The 18033-nt window shown below is 51.0% G+C and overlaps 1 protein-coding gene across 1 annotated transcript; it reads left to right on the top strand.

Annotated features, from left to right (window-relative positions):
* The first annotated feature begins 3491 nt into the window (after positions 1 to 3491).
* Positions 3492 to 16552, top strand: aqp11 (aquaporin 11). Its single transcript, XM_078222579.1, has 3 exons — positions 3492 to 4202; positions 14690 to 14806; positions 15424 to 16552. Exons 1-3 carry the CDS (start codon positions 3566 to 3568, stop codon positions 15516 to 15518), a joined length of 849 nt encoding a protein of 282 aa, XP_078078705.1. The 5' UTR covers positions 3492 to 3565; the 3' UTR covers positions 15519 to 16552.
* The last annotated feature ends 1481 nt before the right edge of the window (positions 16553 to 18033 follow it).

The following is an 18033-nucleotide window of genomic DNA, read 5'->3' as shown; positions in this document are numbered from 1 at the left end:
CCTCTGTAAATTCTGACATCCCTCCAGAATATCCACAACCCCACCAACCTTCGTGTCGTCGGCAAACTTACCAACCCATCCCTCCGCTTCCTCATTCAGGTCATTTATGAAAATGACAAACAGCAAGGGTCCCAGAACAGATCCCTGGGGCACACCACTGGTGACCGACCTCCATTTAGAAAAAGACCCATCTATACCCACTCTCTGCCTTCTTTGGGCAAACCAGTTCTGGATCCACCGGGCAGCAGCCCCTTGGATCCCATGCCCTCTCACTTTTTCTAGAATCTTTTCTAGAATTTTTCTTACATGGGTAAGATGGATATACAGGGATATGGGCCAAATGTGGGCAATTGGGACTAAGTAGTTAAAAAAAAAGGGCAGCATGGACAAGTTGGGCAGAAGGGCCTGCTTCCATGCTGTAAACTTCTGTGACTCTATGCATGATCTTCATGATGAATGATTCACCTTCTGATCCATTAAAACCTCTCCAACAATCTGCAAAGCTCATGAGAAGTGTGATGGATTATACAAGGGGATGGGTGCAACCACAACGATCTCAACACTATCCTTATTCACGATCGCCATAGTTGCTTACAGTTCCTGTTCACAATTGCCCTCTCCTTAGTTCCAGCTTCCATCCACCTGTATTCCATAACTTGCACTCAACAGTCATAAACACTTGAGTAAATGCCTTCTGTCCCACAATTACATTGCAACCCCCTCCCATGTGTCAACTCCAGTAATTATTACCACCCGGTCCCCTGATCAATAGCTGCCTTCCTGCACAATCCCATTCCTCTCTTCCTCATAACTCTCTTTACCAATCCCACTTAGCCATCACCTGTAGCTTGATCCCTACCCAATCCCATTGCACCCTGCCCTGGGGTTTCACCCCCTTACCGAATCCCATTGCACCCTGCCCTGGGGTTTACTCCCTTACCCAATCCCATTGCACCCTGCCCTGGGGTTTCACCCCCTTACCCAATCCCATTGCACCCTGCCTGGGAAATTACCCCCTTACCCAATCCCATTGCACCCTGCCCTGGGGTTTACCCCCTTACCCAATCCCATTGCACCGTGCCCTGGGGTTTACCCCCTTACCCAATCCCATTGCACCCTATCCTGGGGTTTACCCCCTTACCCAATCCCATTGCACCCTATCCTGGGGTTTACCCCCTTACCCAATCCCATTGCACCCTGCCCTGGGGTTTACCCCCTTACCCAATCCCATTGCACCCTACCCTGGGGTTTACCCCCTTACCCAATCCCATTGCACCCTGCCCTGGGGTTTACCCCCTTACCCAATCCCATTGCACCCTATCCTGGGGTTTACCCCCTTACCCAATCCCATTGCACCCTACCCTGAGGTTTACCCCCTTACCCAATCCCATTGCACCCTGCCCTGGGGTTTCCCCCCTTACCCAATCCCATTGCACCCTACCCTGGGGTTTACCCCCTTACCCAATCCCATTGCACCCTACCCTGGGGTTTACCCCCTTACCCAATCCCATTGCACCCTACCCTGGGGTTTACCCCCTTACCCAATCCCATTGCACCCTATCCTGGGGTTTACCCCCTTACCCAATCCCATTGCACCCTATCCTGGGGTTTACCCCCTTACCCAATCCCATTGCACCCTATCCTGGGGTTTACCCCCTTACCCAATCCCATTGCACCCTATCCTGGGGTTTACCCCCTTACCCAATCCCATTGCACCCTATCCTGGGGTTTACCCCCTTACCCAATCCCATTGCACCCTATCCTGGGGTTTACCCCCTTACCCCAATCCCATTGCACCCTATCCTGGGGTTTACCCCCTTACCCAATCCCATTGCACCCTATCCTGGGGTTTACCCCCTTACCCAATCCCATTGCACCCTACCCTGGGGTTTACCCCCTTACCCAATCCCATTGCACCCTACCCTGGGGTTTATCCCCTTACCCAATCCCATTGCACCCTGCCCTGGGGTTTACCCCCTTACCCAATCCCATTGCACCCTGCCCTGGGGTTTACCCCCTTACCCAATCCCATTGCACCCTGCCCTGGGGTTTACCCCCTTACCCAATCCCATTGCACCTTGCCCTGGGGTTTGCCCCCTTACCCAATCCTATTGCATCCTACCCTGGGGTTTACCCCCTTACCCAATCCCATTGCACCTTGCCCTGGGGTTTACCCCCTTACTCCAATCCCATTGCACCCTGCCCTGGGGTTTACCCCCTTACCCAATCCCATTGCACCCTGCCCTGGGGTTTACCCCCTTACCCAATCCCATTGCACCTTGCCCTGGGGTTTGCCCCCTTACCCAATCCTATTGCATCCTACCCTGGGGTTTACCCCCTTACCCAATCCCATTGCACCTTGCCCTGGGGTTTACCCCCTTACTCCAATCCCATTGCACCCTGCCCTGGGGTTTAGTCTCGCCTTGAGACGCCCAGCCCCTAAGAAACAGCAGCACGGAGCGGCCCCGCCCCCATTACTGAGCCCCGCCCGATATCCGAGACCCCGCCCCTATTTGGAAACTCCGCCCCAGTGCCGAGGCCCCGCCCCCCCAGTCCCGGGCTGTCAGAGCGGCAGCGGCGGAGAGACAGCGACACACCGGGACCGGGAGAGAGAGAGAGAGCGGCTCAGGCCTGAGGGGAGAGAGCGCCGGCCGGCTCCTGTGGATCCGCGGCTGCAGACTGATTCACCCCCCCCTCACCCTCAGCCCCTCTCACCTCCCCCTCCTCAGCCCCCCTCACCTCCCCCTCCTCAGCCCCCCTCACCTCCCCCTCCTCAGCCCCCCTCACCTCCCCTCCACAGCCCCCCTCAGCTCCCCCTCCTCAGCCCCCCTCACCTCCCCCTCCACAGCTCACCTCCCCCTCCTCAGCCCCCCTCACCTCCCCCTCCTCAGCCCCCCTCACCTCCCCCTCCTCAGCCCCCCTCACCTCCCCCTCCACAGCCCCCCTCAGCTCCCCCTCCTCAGCCCCCCTCAGCTCCCCCTCCACAGCCCCCCTCAGCTCCCCCTCCACAGCCCCCCTCAGCTCCCCCTCCTCAGCCCCCCTCACCTCCCCCTCCACAGCTCACCTCCCCCTCCTCAGCCCCCCTCACCTCCCCCTCCACAGCTCACCTCCCCCTCCTCAGACCCCCTCACCTCCCCCTCCACAGCCCCCCTCAGCTCCCCCTCCTCAGCCCCCCTCACCTCCCCCTCCACAGCCCCCCTCAGCTCCCCCTCCTCAGCCCCCCTCACCTCCCCCTCCACAGCTCACCTCCCCCTCCTCAGCCCCCCTCACCTCCCCCTCCTCAGCCCCCCCTCCTCCACAGCCCCCCCTCCTCCACAGCCCCCCTCCTCCTCCAACCCCCCCTTCCTCCCACCTCCCCTCCACCCCCCTCCCCCACCTCCTCCACCCCCCACCATCTCCTCACACACAATCCCTCCCTCCAAACCTGCCTCTCACTGCTCCCCACCCCACCCCCAGCTCCAAATTCCTCTCTGATCCACTGCCCACAGGTCTGAATCCGCCCCCTGCCACCCTCTCGCCCATCAGGTGGCTTCCTGCCCCTGCGCCACCTGCCCAGTGCCGGAGGATGGAGGATGTTCTGGTTTCAGTCGGCGTCCTGGCAAGCGTGGTGACGGTGTGCCAGCTGCTGCGCCGCACGACCAGGGAGCTGCTGTGCCGCCGCCGGCGCTCTGGTAGGAGGCAGAGCTGCCCGGGGCCGGAGACCCCCCTGCTGGAGGTGGCGGGGGAGCTCCTCTGCACCTTGCAGCTGTGCGTCTGCACGCACGAGCTGCAGCTCCTGGGGGGCTCCGGGCTGCTGGGCTGGATTCCGGGGCTGGCCTTCACCTACGTCATAACCATCGTCCACCTCACCACCTTCGACGGTGCCACTTGCAACCCGCTGAGCTGCCTGGAGCAGTTCCTTTGCGGGCAGAGCAGCAGCCAGGTGACAGCCAGCAAACTGCTGGTGCAGTTTGGAGCTGCCTCGATAGCCCGACAGTTGTCGGAGATGGTGTGGGCCATGGACTTGTCGGACCTGCACTGGCACCATCGCCTCCGCCAGTCCGAATGCGCCTCCGCGCTGAACACCACCATTGGCCAAGGGCTGGTCGCAGAGTTCTTCTGCGCCTTTGCACTGAGAGCCGCCCTCTTCAGATTTCAGTGCCTCAAGCAGACACACAAGATACACGCGGTGGCTGCGATGATCACCTTCCTCGTGATTGCAGGTGGGTACGGTGCATATAGTCATAGAGGTTCACAGCATGGAAACAGGCCCTTTGGCCTAACTTGTCCATGCTGCCTTTATTTTTAAAACCCCAAGCTACTCCCAATTGCCCGCATTTGGCCCATATCCCTCTATACTCATCTTACCCATGTAACTGTCCAAACGCTTTTTAAAAGACAAAATTGTACCCGCCTCCACTACTACCTCTGGCAGCTTGTTCCAGATGCTCACCACCCTCTGTGAAAAAATTGCCCCTCTGGACCCTTTTGTATCTCTCCCCTCTCACCTTAAACCTATGCCCTCTAGTTTTAGACTCCCCTACCTTTGGGGAAAAGATGTTGACTATCTAGCTGATCTATGCACCTCATTATTTTATAGGCCTCTATAAGTATGACCCAGCTTGGGTCACTGTCTGTGCGGATTCTGTACATTCTCCCCATGTCTGCGTGGGTTTCCTCCGGATGCTCCGGTTTCCTCCCACACTCCAAAGATGTGCGGGTTTAAAGTTTATTTATTTATTAGTCACAAGTAGGCTTACATTAACACTGCAATGAAGTTACTGTGAAAATCCCCTAGCCGCCACACTCCGGCGCCTGTTCAGGTTACACTGAGGGAGAGTTTAGCACAGCCAATGCACCTAACCAGCACGTCTTTCAGACTGTGGGAGGAAACTGGAGCACCCGGAGGAAACCCACGCAGACACGGGGAGAATGTGCAAACTCCGCACAGACAGTGACCCAAGCCAGGAATCGAACCTGGGTCCCTGGCGCTGTGAGGCAGCAGTGCTAACCACTGTGTCACCGTGGCCATGCTAAATTGCCCCTCAGTGTCAGGGTGGTCAAGCTAGGGTAAATACATGGGGTTATGGGGATAGGGCCTGGATGGAATTGTGGTCGGTGCAGACTCGATGGGCCAAATGGCCTCCTTCTGCCCAATAGGGCGGCACGGTAGCACAGTGGTTAGCGCTGCTGCTTCACAGCACCAGGAACCTGTGTTCGATTCCCGGCTTGGGTCACTGTCTGTGTGGAGTTTGCACATTCTCCTCGTGTCTGCGTGGGTTTCCTCCGGGTGTTCCGGTTTCCTCCCACAGTCCAAAGATGTGCGGGTTAGGTTGATTGGCCATGCTAAAATTGCCCTTGGTGTCCTGGGATGCGTAGGTTAGAAGGATTCGTGGGTAAATATGTAGGGATATGGGGGTGGGGCCTGGGTGGGATTGTGGTCGGTGCAGACTCGATGGGCCGAATGGTCTCTTTCTGTGCTGTAAGATTTCTAATTCTAATTCATTCCAAGGAAAACCAGCACTATGATCGTACTTGTTTAGCCGATCACCGTCTCTCCCTTTCCACTACTATCGATTTTTACTTCTCTTTGTATTTATTTCTCGGGAGATGGTCATCGCTGCCACAGCCAGCATTTATTGCCTGTGGGCCTTCGTCCTGAACTCCTGCCAGCACTTTGATCAGCTGAGTGGCTTGCTGGGTCGTTTCAGAGAACACTTGGGAGTTGACCGCATTAAAGAAAGTCCGTGCTTTTTATAGCGCCTTTCTTATATTCACGACATCTCAAAGTGTCCTGTCGCCAATGAGGTACTTTTGTTGTATAGTCACTGTTGTAAAGAAGGAAACACAGCAGCCCATTTGATCACAGCAAGCTCCCACAAACAGCAATGTGATAATCAGCAGATAACTGAGGTGGCGGAGGTGCGGGTTTGGCCTCAGCAGGTTCTGCACCCACCCTCCCATCCCCCCGCGATCCAATCACCGCCAGGGCCACGGCAGCACCCTGGCTGAAAATGTCACATGGACTCGAAACGTTAACTCTGTTTCTCTCTCCACAGACGCTGTCAGACCTGCTGAGTTTATTTGATTGACTTGAGGAATAAATATTGTCCAGGACGCCGGGGATAGTTCCTTTGTTGTTCTAGCTGGCGAGAGACTAGCCAGCGATCGTTGTCCTTTAGACAGCGACTCCTGCTAGAAGCGCATTAATGTGGGTGTTAGAGGAGGGTATGGCTGCGATAGTTGAATAGTCCCAGCTGTTTTTAGGCTGATGTGAAGAATTCACACCTCGGTGTGGGACTGGAGTGTTTCTATATCCCTGGGGTGTGATAGTGCCCTCAAGGAACAGGAGGAACATTGGAGCAGGAAGAGGTCATTCAGCCCATCGAGCCTGCTCTGCTGTTCAGTTACATTGTGACTGGTTTTTGCCTTAACTTCGTCTATTCGCCTTGATTCCCCAACTTTTAATACTCTTGCCTAACAAAAGTAATAAAAAAAGAGAAAATGATTCCCTTGTAAAGTTGAAAGAAAATTGCTGGTAAAAATTACTTCCTGTGTTTAAAAAGGTATAATTTGCCACTTGAGTTGAACAACAGGGCAAAAAAACATGTTGGTTAATTGTTTAACTTAATAGTTGTACAGTTGAATGAAAACGCGCTGAAGGGTTAAAGTCTGATTTTGAAGGATGTTCAGTTGCTGAACGAATGGTCTAATCGTTTCCAGGTGGATGTTTGATCCCATCCCCCACTCTGACACTGTTATTGGTGGGTATTTTGGGGAACTGGCTACGCTGCTTTTCAATATCTACTGCCCCCCGCCCCAAAACCCGGGGGGGTCGCCGGGGGGGGGCAACGGCTGGATTATGGGGCTAATGGACATAATTTGAAAGGTTGACGAAGTTGGGATTCATGAAGGCAGATAGATTTGTCATTTATATGGTGTCTTTTACAACCTCTGATATCCCAAAACTCTTTCCAGCCTAAGTAGCAGTATAAGAGTAGCCACTGTTATTGGGAGGGGGTTGAATCTGCACATTGCAAGCTAAGAGCAGGGTCATAATGACCAGAGATAATCTGTTTTATTGATGTTAATTAACCAGGACACCAGGGAAATCTCTCCTGCTTGTCAGAACAGTGCCGTGGAGTCGATTTTCCACCTATCTCTAAAGTCTCATCTGAGCCATGTGATGCTCTTTTTGAGCTAAGAGGGGCTGGCCCAGTGCAGAGCTGAAAGCACACATTAGAACGGCCAGAACATTTGTATGTGTAAAGTGTGTGTAAGCAGTACCTGATCCCCACAGGAATCCTAAAGCAGTTGGAGCAGCGGCCGCTGTGTTTGCTAGTCGGTGATGCAGCAAATTACATCTGGAACACAGTCGGGATTCTGGAATAAATGCGGGTTCAGCCTTTGATGTGATTGACACTCAGAATTACATAGTGTACAGCGCAGGTAAAGCCATACAGCCCAGATAGTCTGTGCCAGTCCTTATGCTTCTCCTCCCACTCCTCTTCCTCTGTCACCAAATCCTCGACTCCTTTGTTCTTCATGTTGATCCAGCTTTCCCTGAAATGCCTGTCTCACCTGCTCCTAGCGGTAGTGAGCCCACGTTCTCACCACACTCTGGGAAAATAAATTTCTCCGGAATTCCTGATTGGATTTATTGGTGACCATCTCATATTGATAGTCGGATCAAAGCAAATTACTGCGGATGCTGCAATTTGAAACCAAAAAAGAGAAAATGTTGGAAAATCTCAGCAGGTCTGGCAGCATCTGTAAGGAAAGAAAATAGCTGACGTTTCGAGTCCAGCCGACCCTTTGTCTATTGATAGTCCCTGGTTTTAGTCTCTTCCCCCCCCCAAACACAATAGGAAACAGCATCTCGATATAGAAAATAGCAGCAGGAGTAGGCCATTCGGCCCTTCGAGCCGGCTCCGGCATTCGGTTTTGACTGTGGCTGTTCATCAAGCTCAATATCCTGATGTAAGAGAGGAACGTGAGGTCTGAGCTGGGGTTGGTTTGAATGTCTAACTTGCACCAGGCTTTACCAGAAGGTTCAGGGGTATTCGCTATGAGGAGAGGTTGGATAAACTCGGTTTGTTCTCACTGGAACGACAGAGGTTGAGGGGTGACCTGATAGGTGTTTACAAGATTATGAGTGGCATGGACAGAGTGGATAGTCAGGTGCTCTTTCCTAGGGTAAGAAGTCAAGTACTCGGGGACATAGGTTTAAGGTGCGTGGGGAGAAGTTTAGAGGAGATGTGCGAGGCAAGTTTTTTACACAGAGGGTGGTGAATGTCTGGAACGCACTGCCCGAGGGAGGTGGTGGGAGCAGGTACGATAGCGGCATTTAAGGGGCAACTAGACGAATACATGAATAGGATGGGAATGGAAGGAAAAGGACTCTGGAAGTACATACGGTTTTAGTCGAGGCAGGCAGCATGAGCGGCGCAGGCCTGGAGGGCCGAAGGGCCTGTTCCAGTGCTGTTCTGTTGTTTGCCTGAAGTGAGTGTGTCCTCCCAATGGCGCACGGTCTCCCCTGCAGGACGCTCTGCTGTCTCCTCCAATCCTCGACCTTCCGCCCTGCAGTGTCGTCATGAAGGCACCCTCCGCTCCTCAGCATCTCGCTCTTCACCTGTGAGCTGAGATGTGCTATTCGGTTGTGGTGGGCGTTGTGGTCCAGCATGATCCTGGCCTGGACGTCAGCATGTACCCCACCTTCCGGCTGGGTATCCTGGCCAATCCTGTCCCTGTCCCCCTTCTCAGTCCACCCCCTACCCTCCCCCTTTCTTCCCCCAACAGCCATCAACCTCATTGCTGAACCCAAACCCCAACTATCAGCTAGAAAAGACTAACTCAGCACAGAGCAGGTATTTAACCATAAAATGCTGGAAAATCTCAGCAGGTCTGACAGCATCTATGGAGAGAGAGAGCTCTGACGAAGAGTCATCCAGACTCGAAACTTTTGCTCTATTCTCTCTGAACAGACGCTGTCAGACCTGCTGAGATTTTCCAGCATTTTCTGTTTTTGTTTCAGACTCCAGCATCTGCAGGGTTTTGCTTTTATTTGGGACTGTTAGTCAGCACCATACACAATCATAGAATCCCTACAGTGCTAAAGGCGGCCATTTGGCCCACCGAGTCTGCACCGACCACAATCCCACCCAGGCCCTATCCCCATAACCCCATGCTTTTACCCTAGCTAATCCCCCTGATACTAAGGGGCAATTTAGCATGGCCAATCCAGCTACCCTGCACGTTTTTGGGCTGTGGGAGGAAACAGGAACACCCGGAGGAAACCCACGCAGACACGGGGAGAATGTGCAGACTCCGCCCAGACAGTGACCCAAGCTGGGAATCGAACCTGGGTCCCTGGTGCTGTGAGGCTGCAGTGCTAACCACTGTGACACCCTGCCGCCCATATGTGGTTGCACTAGATGGTCTGAATGTGTAGCTATGTGTGCCCAGCACCCCAACCCCCGCCGCACACTTCCCTCATTCTGCCACCCTCTGATCTTTTGGTTTTTACAGACTGGTGCAGCAACTGTACGATGGAAGGGTGCCGAGAAAATTAAACCCTGCTTGCCGTGATTAACCATGGCGATAGATTGTACTCGGCAGAGGATACGTTAATGTGTGTGTGTCACAGAGGGAACTGCCAATCACCCAAATGCTCCATAGAAACATCTTTAGATTTGCTTTGTTTAAAAGGTCCATCGCCCCTTTGCTATCACATTCGCTTGAAGTCTTGTTGCCTTTGTTTACCCTGCACTTTCCTGTGCTTATTTTAACCAAGGCTGCTAATTACCTGCCTGCCGTGTGTTGCTATGGAGCAGGATTTATCCTCCTTGGCCTGAGTGGAAAGCTGATTCATACTGCAAAGAACAAAGAACAAAGAACAATACAGCACAGGAACAGGCCCTTCGGCCCTCCAAGCCTGCGCCGCTCCCCGGTCCAGGATTGAATCCTGAATCCAGGATCCCCGCCCAATTTTCCAGCCTATCTACATACCAATATCCTATCCACCGAGCTGTCCCTCACAGCTATGATGCTTTGTTCATTACAACCTATTAACTTACCCCCACCCCCCCATTCCAGACCATGTGATCTCCAGGGAGAGGCGAAAACCCAGAGTGAAAAACCCCAGGGCCAATATGGGGAAAAAAAAAAAATCTGGGAAATTCCTCTCCGACCCCCTGAGGCGATCGAAACGAGTCCAGGAGATCACAATGGCCCCGATCGGAAAATGCTTCCCAACCCTAGTCATTTCCACTTCCACGAACACCATATGAATTCCCTGCCCCCGAGACAGGTTCCCAACTATCCGCAGTCTCACTCTGTACTGGCACCAGCAAGATGATCGTAGAATGAAGCCTTGAAACGAGAAACCAGGAACAATTAGCCCGCGCCGCTCCCTGGTCCAAACTAGACCACTCTTTTGTATCCCTCCATTCCCACTCCGTTCATATAGCTGTCTAGATAAGTCTTAAACGTTCCCAGTGTGTCCGCCTCCACCACCTTGCCCGGCAACACATTCCAGGCCCCCACGACCCTCTGTGTGAAATATGTCCTTCTGATATCTGTGTTAAACCTCCCCCCCTTCACCTTGAACCTATGACCCCTCGTGAACGTCACCACCGACCCGGGGAAAAGCTTCCCACCGTTCACCCTATCTATGCCTTTCATAATTTTATACACCTCTATTAAGTCTCCCCTCATCCTCCGTCTTTCCAAGGAGAACAACCCCAGTTTCCCCAATCTCTCCTCATAACCAAGCCCCTCCATACCAGGCAACATCCTGGTAAACCTCCTCTGTACTCTCTCCAAAGCCTCCACGTCCTTCTGGTAGTGTGGCGACCAGAACTGGACGCAGTATTCCAAATGCGGCCGAACCAACGTTCTATACATCTGCAACATCAGACCCCAACTTTTATACTCTATGCCCCGTCCTATAAAGGCAAGCATGCCATATGCCTTCTTCACCACCTTCTCCACCTGTGACGTCACCTTCAAAGATCTGTGGACTTGCACACCCAGGTCCCTCTGCGTCTCTACACCCTTTATGGTTCTTCCATTTATCGTGTAGCTCCTCCCTACATTATTCCCACCAAAATGCATCACTTCGCATTTATCAGGATTGAACTCCATCTGCCATTTCCTTGCCCAAATTTCCAGCCTATCTATATCCTTCTGTAGCCTCTGACAATGTTCCTCACTATCTGCAAGTCCTGCCAGTTTTGTGTCGTCCGCAAACTTACTGATCACCCCAGTTACTCCTTCTTCCAGATCATTTATATAAATCACAAACAGCAGAGGTCCCAATACAGAGCCCTGCGGTACACCACTAGTCACAGGCCTCCAGCCGGAAAAAGACCCTTCCACTACCACCCTCTGTCTTCTATGACCAAGCCAGTTCTCCACCCATCTAGCCACCTCCCCCTTTATCCCATGGGATCCAACCTTTTTCACTAGCCTACCATGAGGGACTTTGTCAAACGCTTTACTAAAGTCCATATAGACAACATCCACGGCCCTTCCTTCGTCAACCATTTTGGTCACTTCTTCAAAAAACACCACCAGGTTCGTGAGGCATGACCTCCCTCTCACAAAACCATGTTGACTATCGTTAATGAGTTTATTCCTTTCTAAATGCGCATACATCCTATCTTTAAGAATCTTCTCCAACAACTTCCCCACCACGGACGTCAAGCTCACCGGCCTATAATTACCCGGGTTATCCTTCCTACCCTTCTTAAATAACGGGACCACATTAGCTATCCTCCAATCCTCTGGGACCTCACCTGTGTCCAGTGACGAGACAAAGATTTGCGTCAGAGGCCCAACGATTTCACCTCTCGTCTCCCTGAGCAGCCTTGGATAGATTCCATCAGGCCCTGGGGATTTGTCAGTCTTTATATTCTCTAACAAACCTAACACTTCCTCCTTTGTAATGGAGATTTTCTCCAACGGTTCAACACTCCCCTCCGAGACACTCCCAGTCAACACATCCCTCTCCTTAGTGAATACCGACGCAAAGTATTCATTTAGGATCTCCCCTACCTCTTTGGGCTCCAAGCATAAGTCCCCACTTTTGTCCCTGAGAGGTCCGATTTTTTCCCTTACAACCCTTTTGTTCCTAACGTATGAATAAAATGCCTTGGGATTCTCCTTAATCCTGTCCGCCAAGAACATTTCGTGACCCTCTGCACTGTTCACATGCAGGCGACTCGGGACTTTTTATCATACTCATTCCTCCCCCGCCACAATTTTCTTGCCATCTTGTGTAGGGGATGTTCACAGTAACTTCATTGCAGTGTTAATGTAAGCCTGCTTGTGATACTAACAAATAAACTTGATAAAGGAATTGCCCTTCACGTGTGAACACATGGTGACTGTTGGCAGGCTGTTCCACAACAGGGGCTGCATAGCCTTGCTAACCCATAGAATGCCTACAGTACAGAAGGAGGCCATTCAGCCCATCGAGTCTGCACCGACAACAATCCCACCCAGGCTCCATCCCCGAAACCCCACACGTTTACCCTGCTGATCGCCCTGACCCTAAGGGGCAATTTATCATAGTCAATCCACCTAACCCACACATCTTTGGACTGTGGGAGGTAACCGGAGCACCCGGAGGAAACCCACGCAGACACGGGGAGAAAGGGGAAACTCTGCACAGACAGTGACCCAGAGGCTGGAATTGAACCCGGGTCCCTGGCGCTGTGAGGCAGCAGTGCTAACCATTGTGCCACGGTGCTGCCTGTGCTGTGAAGGGATGGGTCATTTGAACAACTGTGTCTCTCCACCATCGTGGCAGTGAAGTCTGATTGTAAAGAATCCGGTACTTTGCCCACCAGGGATGAGATCAGGTGTCAGAACAACTGGTTAAACTGAGATTCTTACTCCGGAATCTGAAAATTGTGCGTTGAACACCCCCATACCCGCTGTGTTTGAGTGATTAGCACCTCCGGGTTGGACCTGTTGGTTTGGGAGTAAAAGATGTTGTTGGTCACATTTCTTACCACAGCATTTGGAGTATCTTGCAAAGGCACCACCTGTGGTACTTCTCCAGTGATTTGAGGTACCTGCAGTAGGTTGTCCAACTCTCTATTACAAAATGTCACAAAATCTATGTTCCCTGACACTTAAAAATACTGAACTTGGCTACAAAGCGCATCCTGTAGTTGGGAAAGATTGTCAGTAATTTTGGTTTGATTTACTATTGTCACATGTATTAGCATACAGTGAAAAGTATTGTTTCTTGCGCGCTATACAGTCAAAGCATACCGTTCATAGAGAAGGAAATGAGAGAGTGCAAAATGTAGTGTTACAGTCATAGCTAGGGAGGAGAAAGGTCAACTTAATGCGAGGCAGGTCCATTCAAACTGACAGCAGCAGGGAAGAAGCTGTTCTTGAGTCGGTTGGTACGTGACCTCAAACTTTTGTATCTTTTTCCCGAAGGAAGAAGGTGGAAGAGAGAATGTCCGCGGTGCTGGCTGCTTTGCAGAGGCAGTGGGAAGTGTAGAGAGAGTCAATGGATGGGAGGCTGGTTTGAGTGATGGACTGGGCTACATTCACGTCCTTTTGTAGTTTCTTGCAGTCTCTTCGTTCTTCCTCTTCTTTTCTTGTACTGTGGGATAAAATTACTCGAAAGACCAATCAATCATATCATAGAAACCCTACAGTGCAGAAGGAGGCCATTTGGCCCATCGAGTCTGCACCGACAACAATCCCACCCAGGCTTTATCCCCGTAATCCCACATATTTAACCCACTAATCTCTCCAACCTATGCATCCTGGGACACTAAGGGGCAATTTAGCATAGCCAATGCACCTAACCCACACATCTTTGGAGTGTGGGAGGAAACTGGAGCACCCGGAGGAAACCCACGCAGACACAGGGAGAACGTGCAAACTTCGCACAGACAGTGACCCGAGCGAGGAATCGAACCTGGGTCCCTGGAGCTGTGAGGCAGCAGTGCTAACCACTGTGCCACCGTGCCACCCACAAAGCAAGCAAGATTCAAGAGGTGATTTCTCTGGGCAGAGAAGGAATTGGGATGTTGTGGTGGGTCTGTCAAAAATTGATTAATTTCTTGACCGAGAGGTCTTTTCCTGCTTCTGTTGGCTTTATTTCTTCCTTCTCTCAGAATGTGGGCATGGCTGGCAAGGCTCAGCATTTATTGCTCATCCCTAATTGATCTCGAGAAGCTGGTGATGAGCCACCGCCGTCTTGATTATAATATGATTGAGTGGTTTGCTTGGCCGTCTCAGAGGGCGCTTCAGAAGACAATCACATTCAGGAGTTAACATGTAGGCCAGACGGGGCAAGAATGGCTGATTTCCTTTCCTAAAGGAGATGAGTGAACCAGGCGGGTTTTAGTCCAAAGATGTGCAGGTTAGGTAGATTGGCCATGCTAAATTGTCCCTTAGTGTCAGGGGGATTAGCAGGGTGAATACATGGGGTTACAGGGATCGGGCCTGGGTGGGATTGTTGTCAGTGCAGGCTCGGAGGGCTGTATGGCCTCCTGCACTGTAGGGATTCTATGATTATGACAGTCGGGTAGTTTCATTAATACAACCTTTTTATTCCAGGTTTAATCTCGCCTCTCGAAGTTATTTCGGCAGGCTGCCTGTTTAGTAACATTACTGCAGTGCCATTCTGTCTCTGTATGTTAAATGGGTTTGGATAAAATGATTTTCCTCTTTGCAGCTGGAGACCTGACAGGGGCTGTGTTTAATCCAGCACTGGCTTATTCGATCACTTTCAACTGCACTGGAAACACGTATCTTGAATATTGCTTCGTTTACTGGCTTGGACCCTTAATGGGTAAGGAGACACAGAATTCTAGAATTGTGACAGCATAGGCAAAGGCCATCTGGCCCATTGCGTCCATGCCAGCTCTCTGCAGCAGCAACTCACCTCGTCCCAATCATCCAACTTTCCTAACATTTATTCTCTTCAGATGATGAAGTGCTGAAAGCCATGATTGAACCTGCCTCCACCATACTCTCAGACAGTTCACAGGGCAGCACGGTTAGCAGGGTTAGCACTGCTTCCTCACAGCGCCAGGGACCCGGGTTCAATTCTGGTCTTGGGTGACTGTCTGTGTGGAGTCTGCACGTTCTCACCACGTCTGCGTGGGTTTCCTCCGGGTGCTTTGATTTCCTCCCACACTCCAAAGATGTGCGGGTTATGTTAAATTGGCCGTGTTAAATTGCCCCTTAGTGTCAGGGTGCGAGCAGGGTAAATACGGGCAGGCTACAGGCATAGGGCCTGGGTGGGATTGTTGTTGGTGCAGGCTCGATGGGCTGAATGGCCCCCTCCTGCACTGTCGGGATTCTATGATTCTCTCCTGGTCCTACTACCTTCAGGAACTTTGGTTCATGCATTTTGTGTGTTCTTGTCTCATTTGCTCCCATTTTGTCCCTTCCCCTTCTCCCAAGGTGCAATGACAGCGTTCTTGTTGTTTGGCACGAAGTCAGTCCCTTGCGCCAGTGCGAACACAGATGTACAAGAGGCCAAGGAGAAAAGAGCCTGAAGGGGCAGCCTGGAGTTGTTCAAATGAATTATGGACTTTATTGCCTTTGGGAGACCCATCAGAGGGAGAGGAAGAGTTACTGTAAATAAAAATTAGTCTTCTTTCAATTTCACCAGCGATGTTGAGTAACGAGGGACCTGTCACGAGCAGCATTACTCGGCTTGGATTCACTGGGATCACCAGTGTTAATCACCTGTGACATTTGCAAGCTCAGATGACCTGAGTTACTTTGATACCTGTGTGAATCTGTTCCACAGTAAAGCATTTTAAAAATTTTAACAAATCAGTCAAAAATATCAACAAATGACCAGCAGCATCTTAATGATTCAGTCCCACTTCTGTGTTGTATAATGTTTGAAGAACCACTTGTCTGCGGATGTGTGTCAGGAGATCAGAGTTCACAGCCAGTGGTCTATTATCCGATTGGGACCATGAAAGATTAGACTCTGACAATGACTTCACTGGCTCAGTGTCACAATGAGCTCCACAGACGCACAAAGTTTGCAGCTCTTCTGCTGAGGTCTATAAACAAGCTCCACCAAACCAGTATATCCACGGTACATTGGGGAGGAAGGAGAGTGACAATGATCTGAATGTTATGACGAGAAGGAGGAGAATAATTGTTCACCTAAGATGATTCGCAGCGGACTTTGAGACTGCCCTGTTTGACCAAAATAGCAGTGACATTAGGTGAGCGAGGCCATGGAAAGGCAACACAAAGCTCTGATCACTACCCAGTGACTATCCTGCTCAAAAGAGATCTTGAGAACGAGGCATTGTCAGTTGACACTCATTGTTTAGGCTCACACATGAAGAATGCTTGGATTCAGAGGACAACTAAGGCCCTCAGAACCATGGAGCAGACTGAGTCAGCGCTTTTTGGGGAGGGGAGTATTTTTCATGATAATATGAAAATCTATTGTGTGGGGCTTGGCGAACTTTATTGAACTGCCCTTTCGAAGAAGGGTTTGTTTACACGGAAGGAGTGACTCTTGGGTGTCTTGGATGCATCGGAAGGTATTCATCTGATACTGAGCCTGATTTACTTTTGATATATTTCCATAGCACATTCCGATTAAACAATCATTCCTTGACGTTGTGAAGAAATGTTCATGGATAAAAAAATTTTAAAGTTTAAAATTGATTAAGAATAATCCAATCTACTTTGTCCATTATTTCCAAAAACTTTTTTATTCTTTCATAGGATGTGGGGGTCGCTGGCAAGGCCAGCATTCGTAGAAACATAGAAGATAGGAGCAGGAGGAGGCCATTCGGCCCTTCGAGCCTGCTCCGCCATTCATCACAATCATGGCTGATCGTCCAACTCAATAGCCTAACCTTGCACTTTCCCCATAACCTTTGATCCCATTCGCCCCAAGTACTATATCCAGCCGCCTCTTGAATACATTTAATGTTTTGGCATCAACTACTTCCTGTGGTAATGAATTCCACAGGCTCACCACTCTTTGGGTAAAGAAATGTCTCCTCATCTCCATCCTAAATGGTCTATCCCGAATCCTCAGACTGTGACCCCTGGTTCTGGACTCCCCGACCATTGGTAATACCCTTCCTGCATCTCCCTGTCTAGTCCTGTTAGAATTTTATAAGTCTCTGTGAGATCCCCCCCTCATTCATCTGAACTCCAGCAAAAACAATCCTAACCTAGCCAATCTCTCCTCATACATCAGTCCCACCATCCCCGGAATCAGCCTGGTAAACCTTTGCTGCACTCCCTCGAGAGCAAGAACATCTTTCCTCAGAAAAGGAGACCAAAACTGCATGCAATTTTGTAGGTGTGGCCTCACCAAGGCCCTGTATAGTTTCAACAACACATCCCTGCTCCTGTACTCGAAATCTCTCGCAATGGAGGCCAGCAAACAATTTGCCTTCTTTACCGACTGCTGCACCTGCATGCTTACCTTCAGTGACTGGTGCACAAGGACAACCAGGTCTCACTGCACACTCCCCTCTCCCAATTTACAGTGATCTGCCTTCGTTGCCCAGTATGATGCTGGCCAGTCCTCAGTTAGTGGTTTGTTGAATGAATGTCATGGCCTGACTTCTTGCAGCTTGTGCATTGAGGACAGTGGCGTTTATCCATTGTGACCGTGGCGCTCACAGTGTGTGTGGATGCCCCTGGTTGAGATAGTCCAACCAGCACGTTAGAAACTTTGCGTAAGGGTCAAGGCAGACTACACTGGCCCTGGGGAATGGATTTGTTTCCATTTTTGGGTGTCTAACCCCTGATTTTAACTTAACCTCCTCCCCTGGTGTAATGCAGTGGATTTGGATTGGACACCTGTTTTGAAGTTGACAAGAGTTGTAGTTGGGCAGGTTTTGAAATGGTGCCTAACCCAAACCCTGCCACCTCTTCTATTCCCATCAAGATGTTTAGGTTAAAATCAGGACTGGTCAGCATCAAGCTCACCCCGGGATGGTTCAATGCTGAATCAATCTTCCTCTGTGTTATACTGAAGCCAATCTACGTTGCTGAGAAGAGCAATCGCTAAAACAC

This window comes from Mustelus asterias, chromosome 10 (assembly GCF_964213995.1).
Source record: "Mustelus asterias chromosome 10, sMusAst1.hap1.1, whole genome shotgun sequence".
In the NCBI taxonomy this organism is placed as follows: domain Eukaryota; kingdom Metazoa; phylum Chordata; class Chondrichthyes; order Carcharhiniformes; family Triakidae; genus Mustelus; species Mustelus asterias.
Note: the sequence above shows the minus strand (reverse complement) of the source record. Positions and strands in the feature narration are given on the sequence as shown.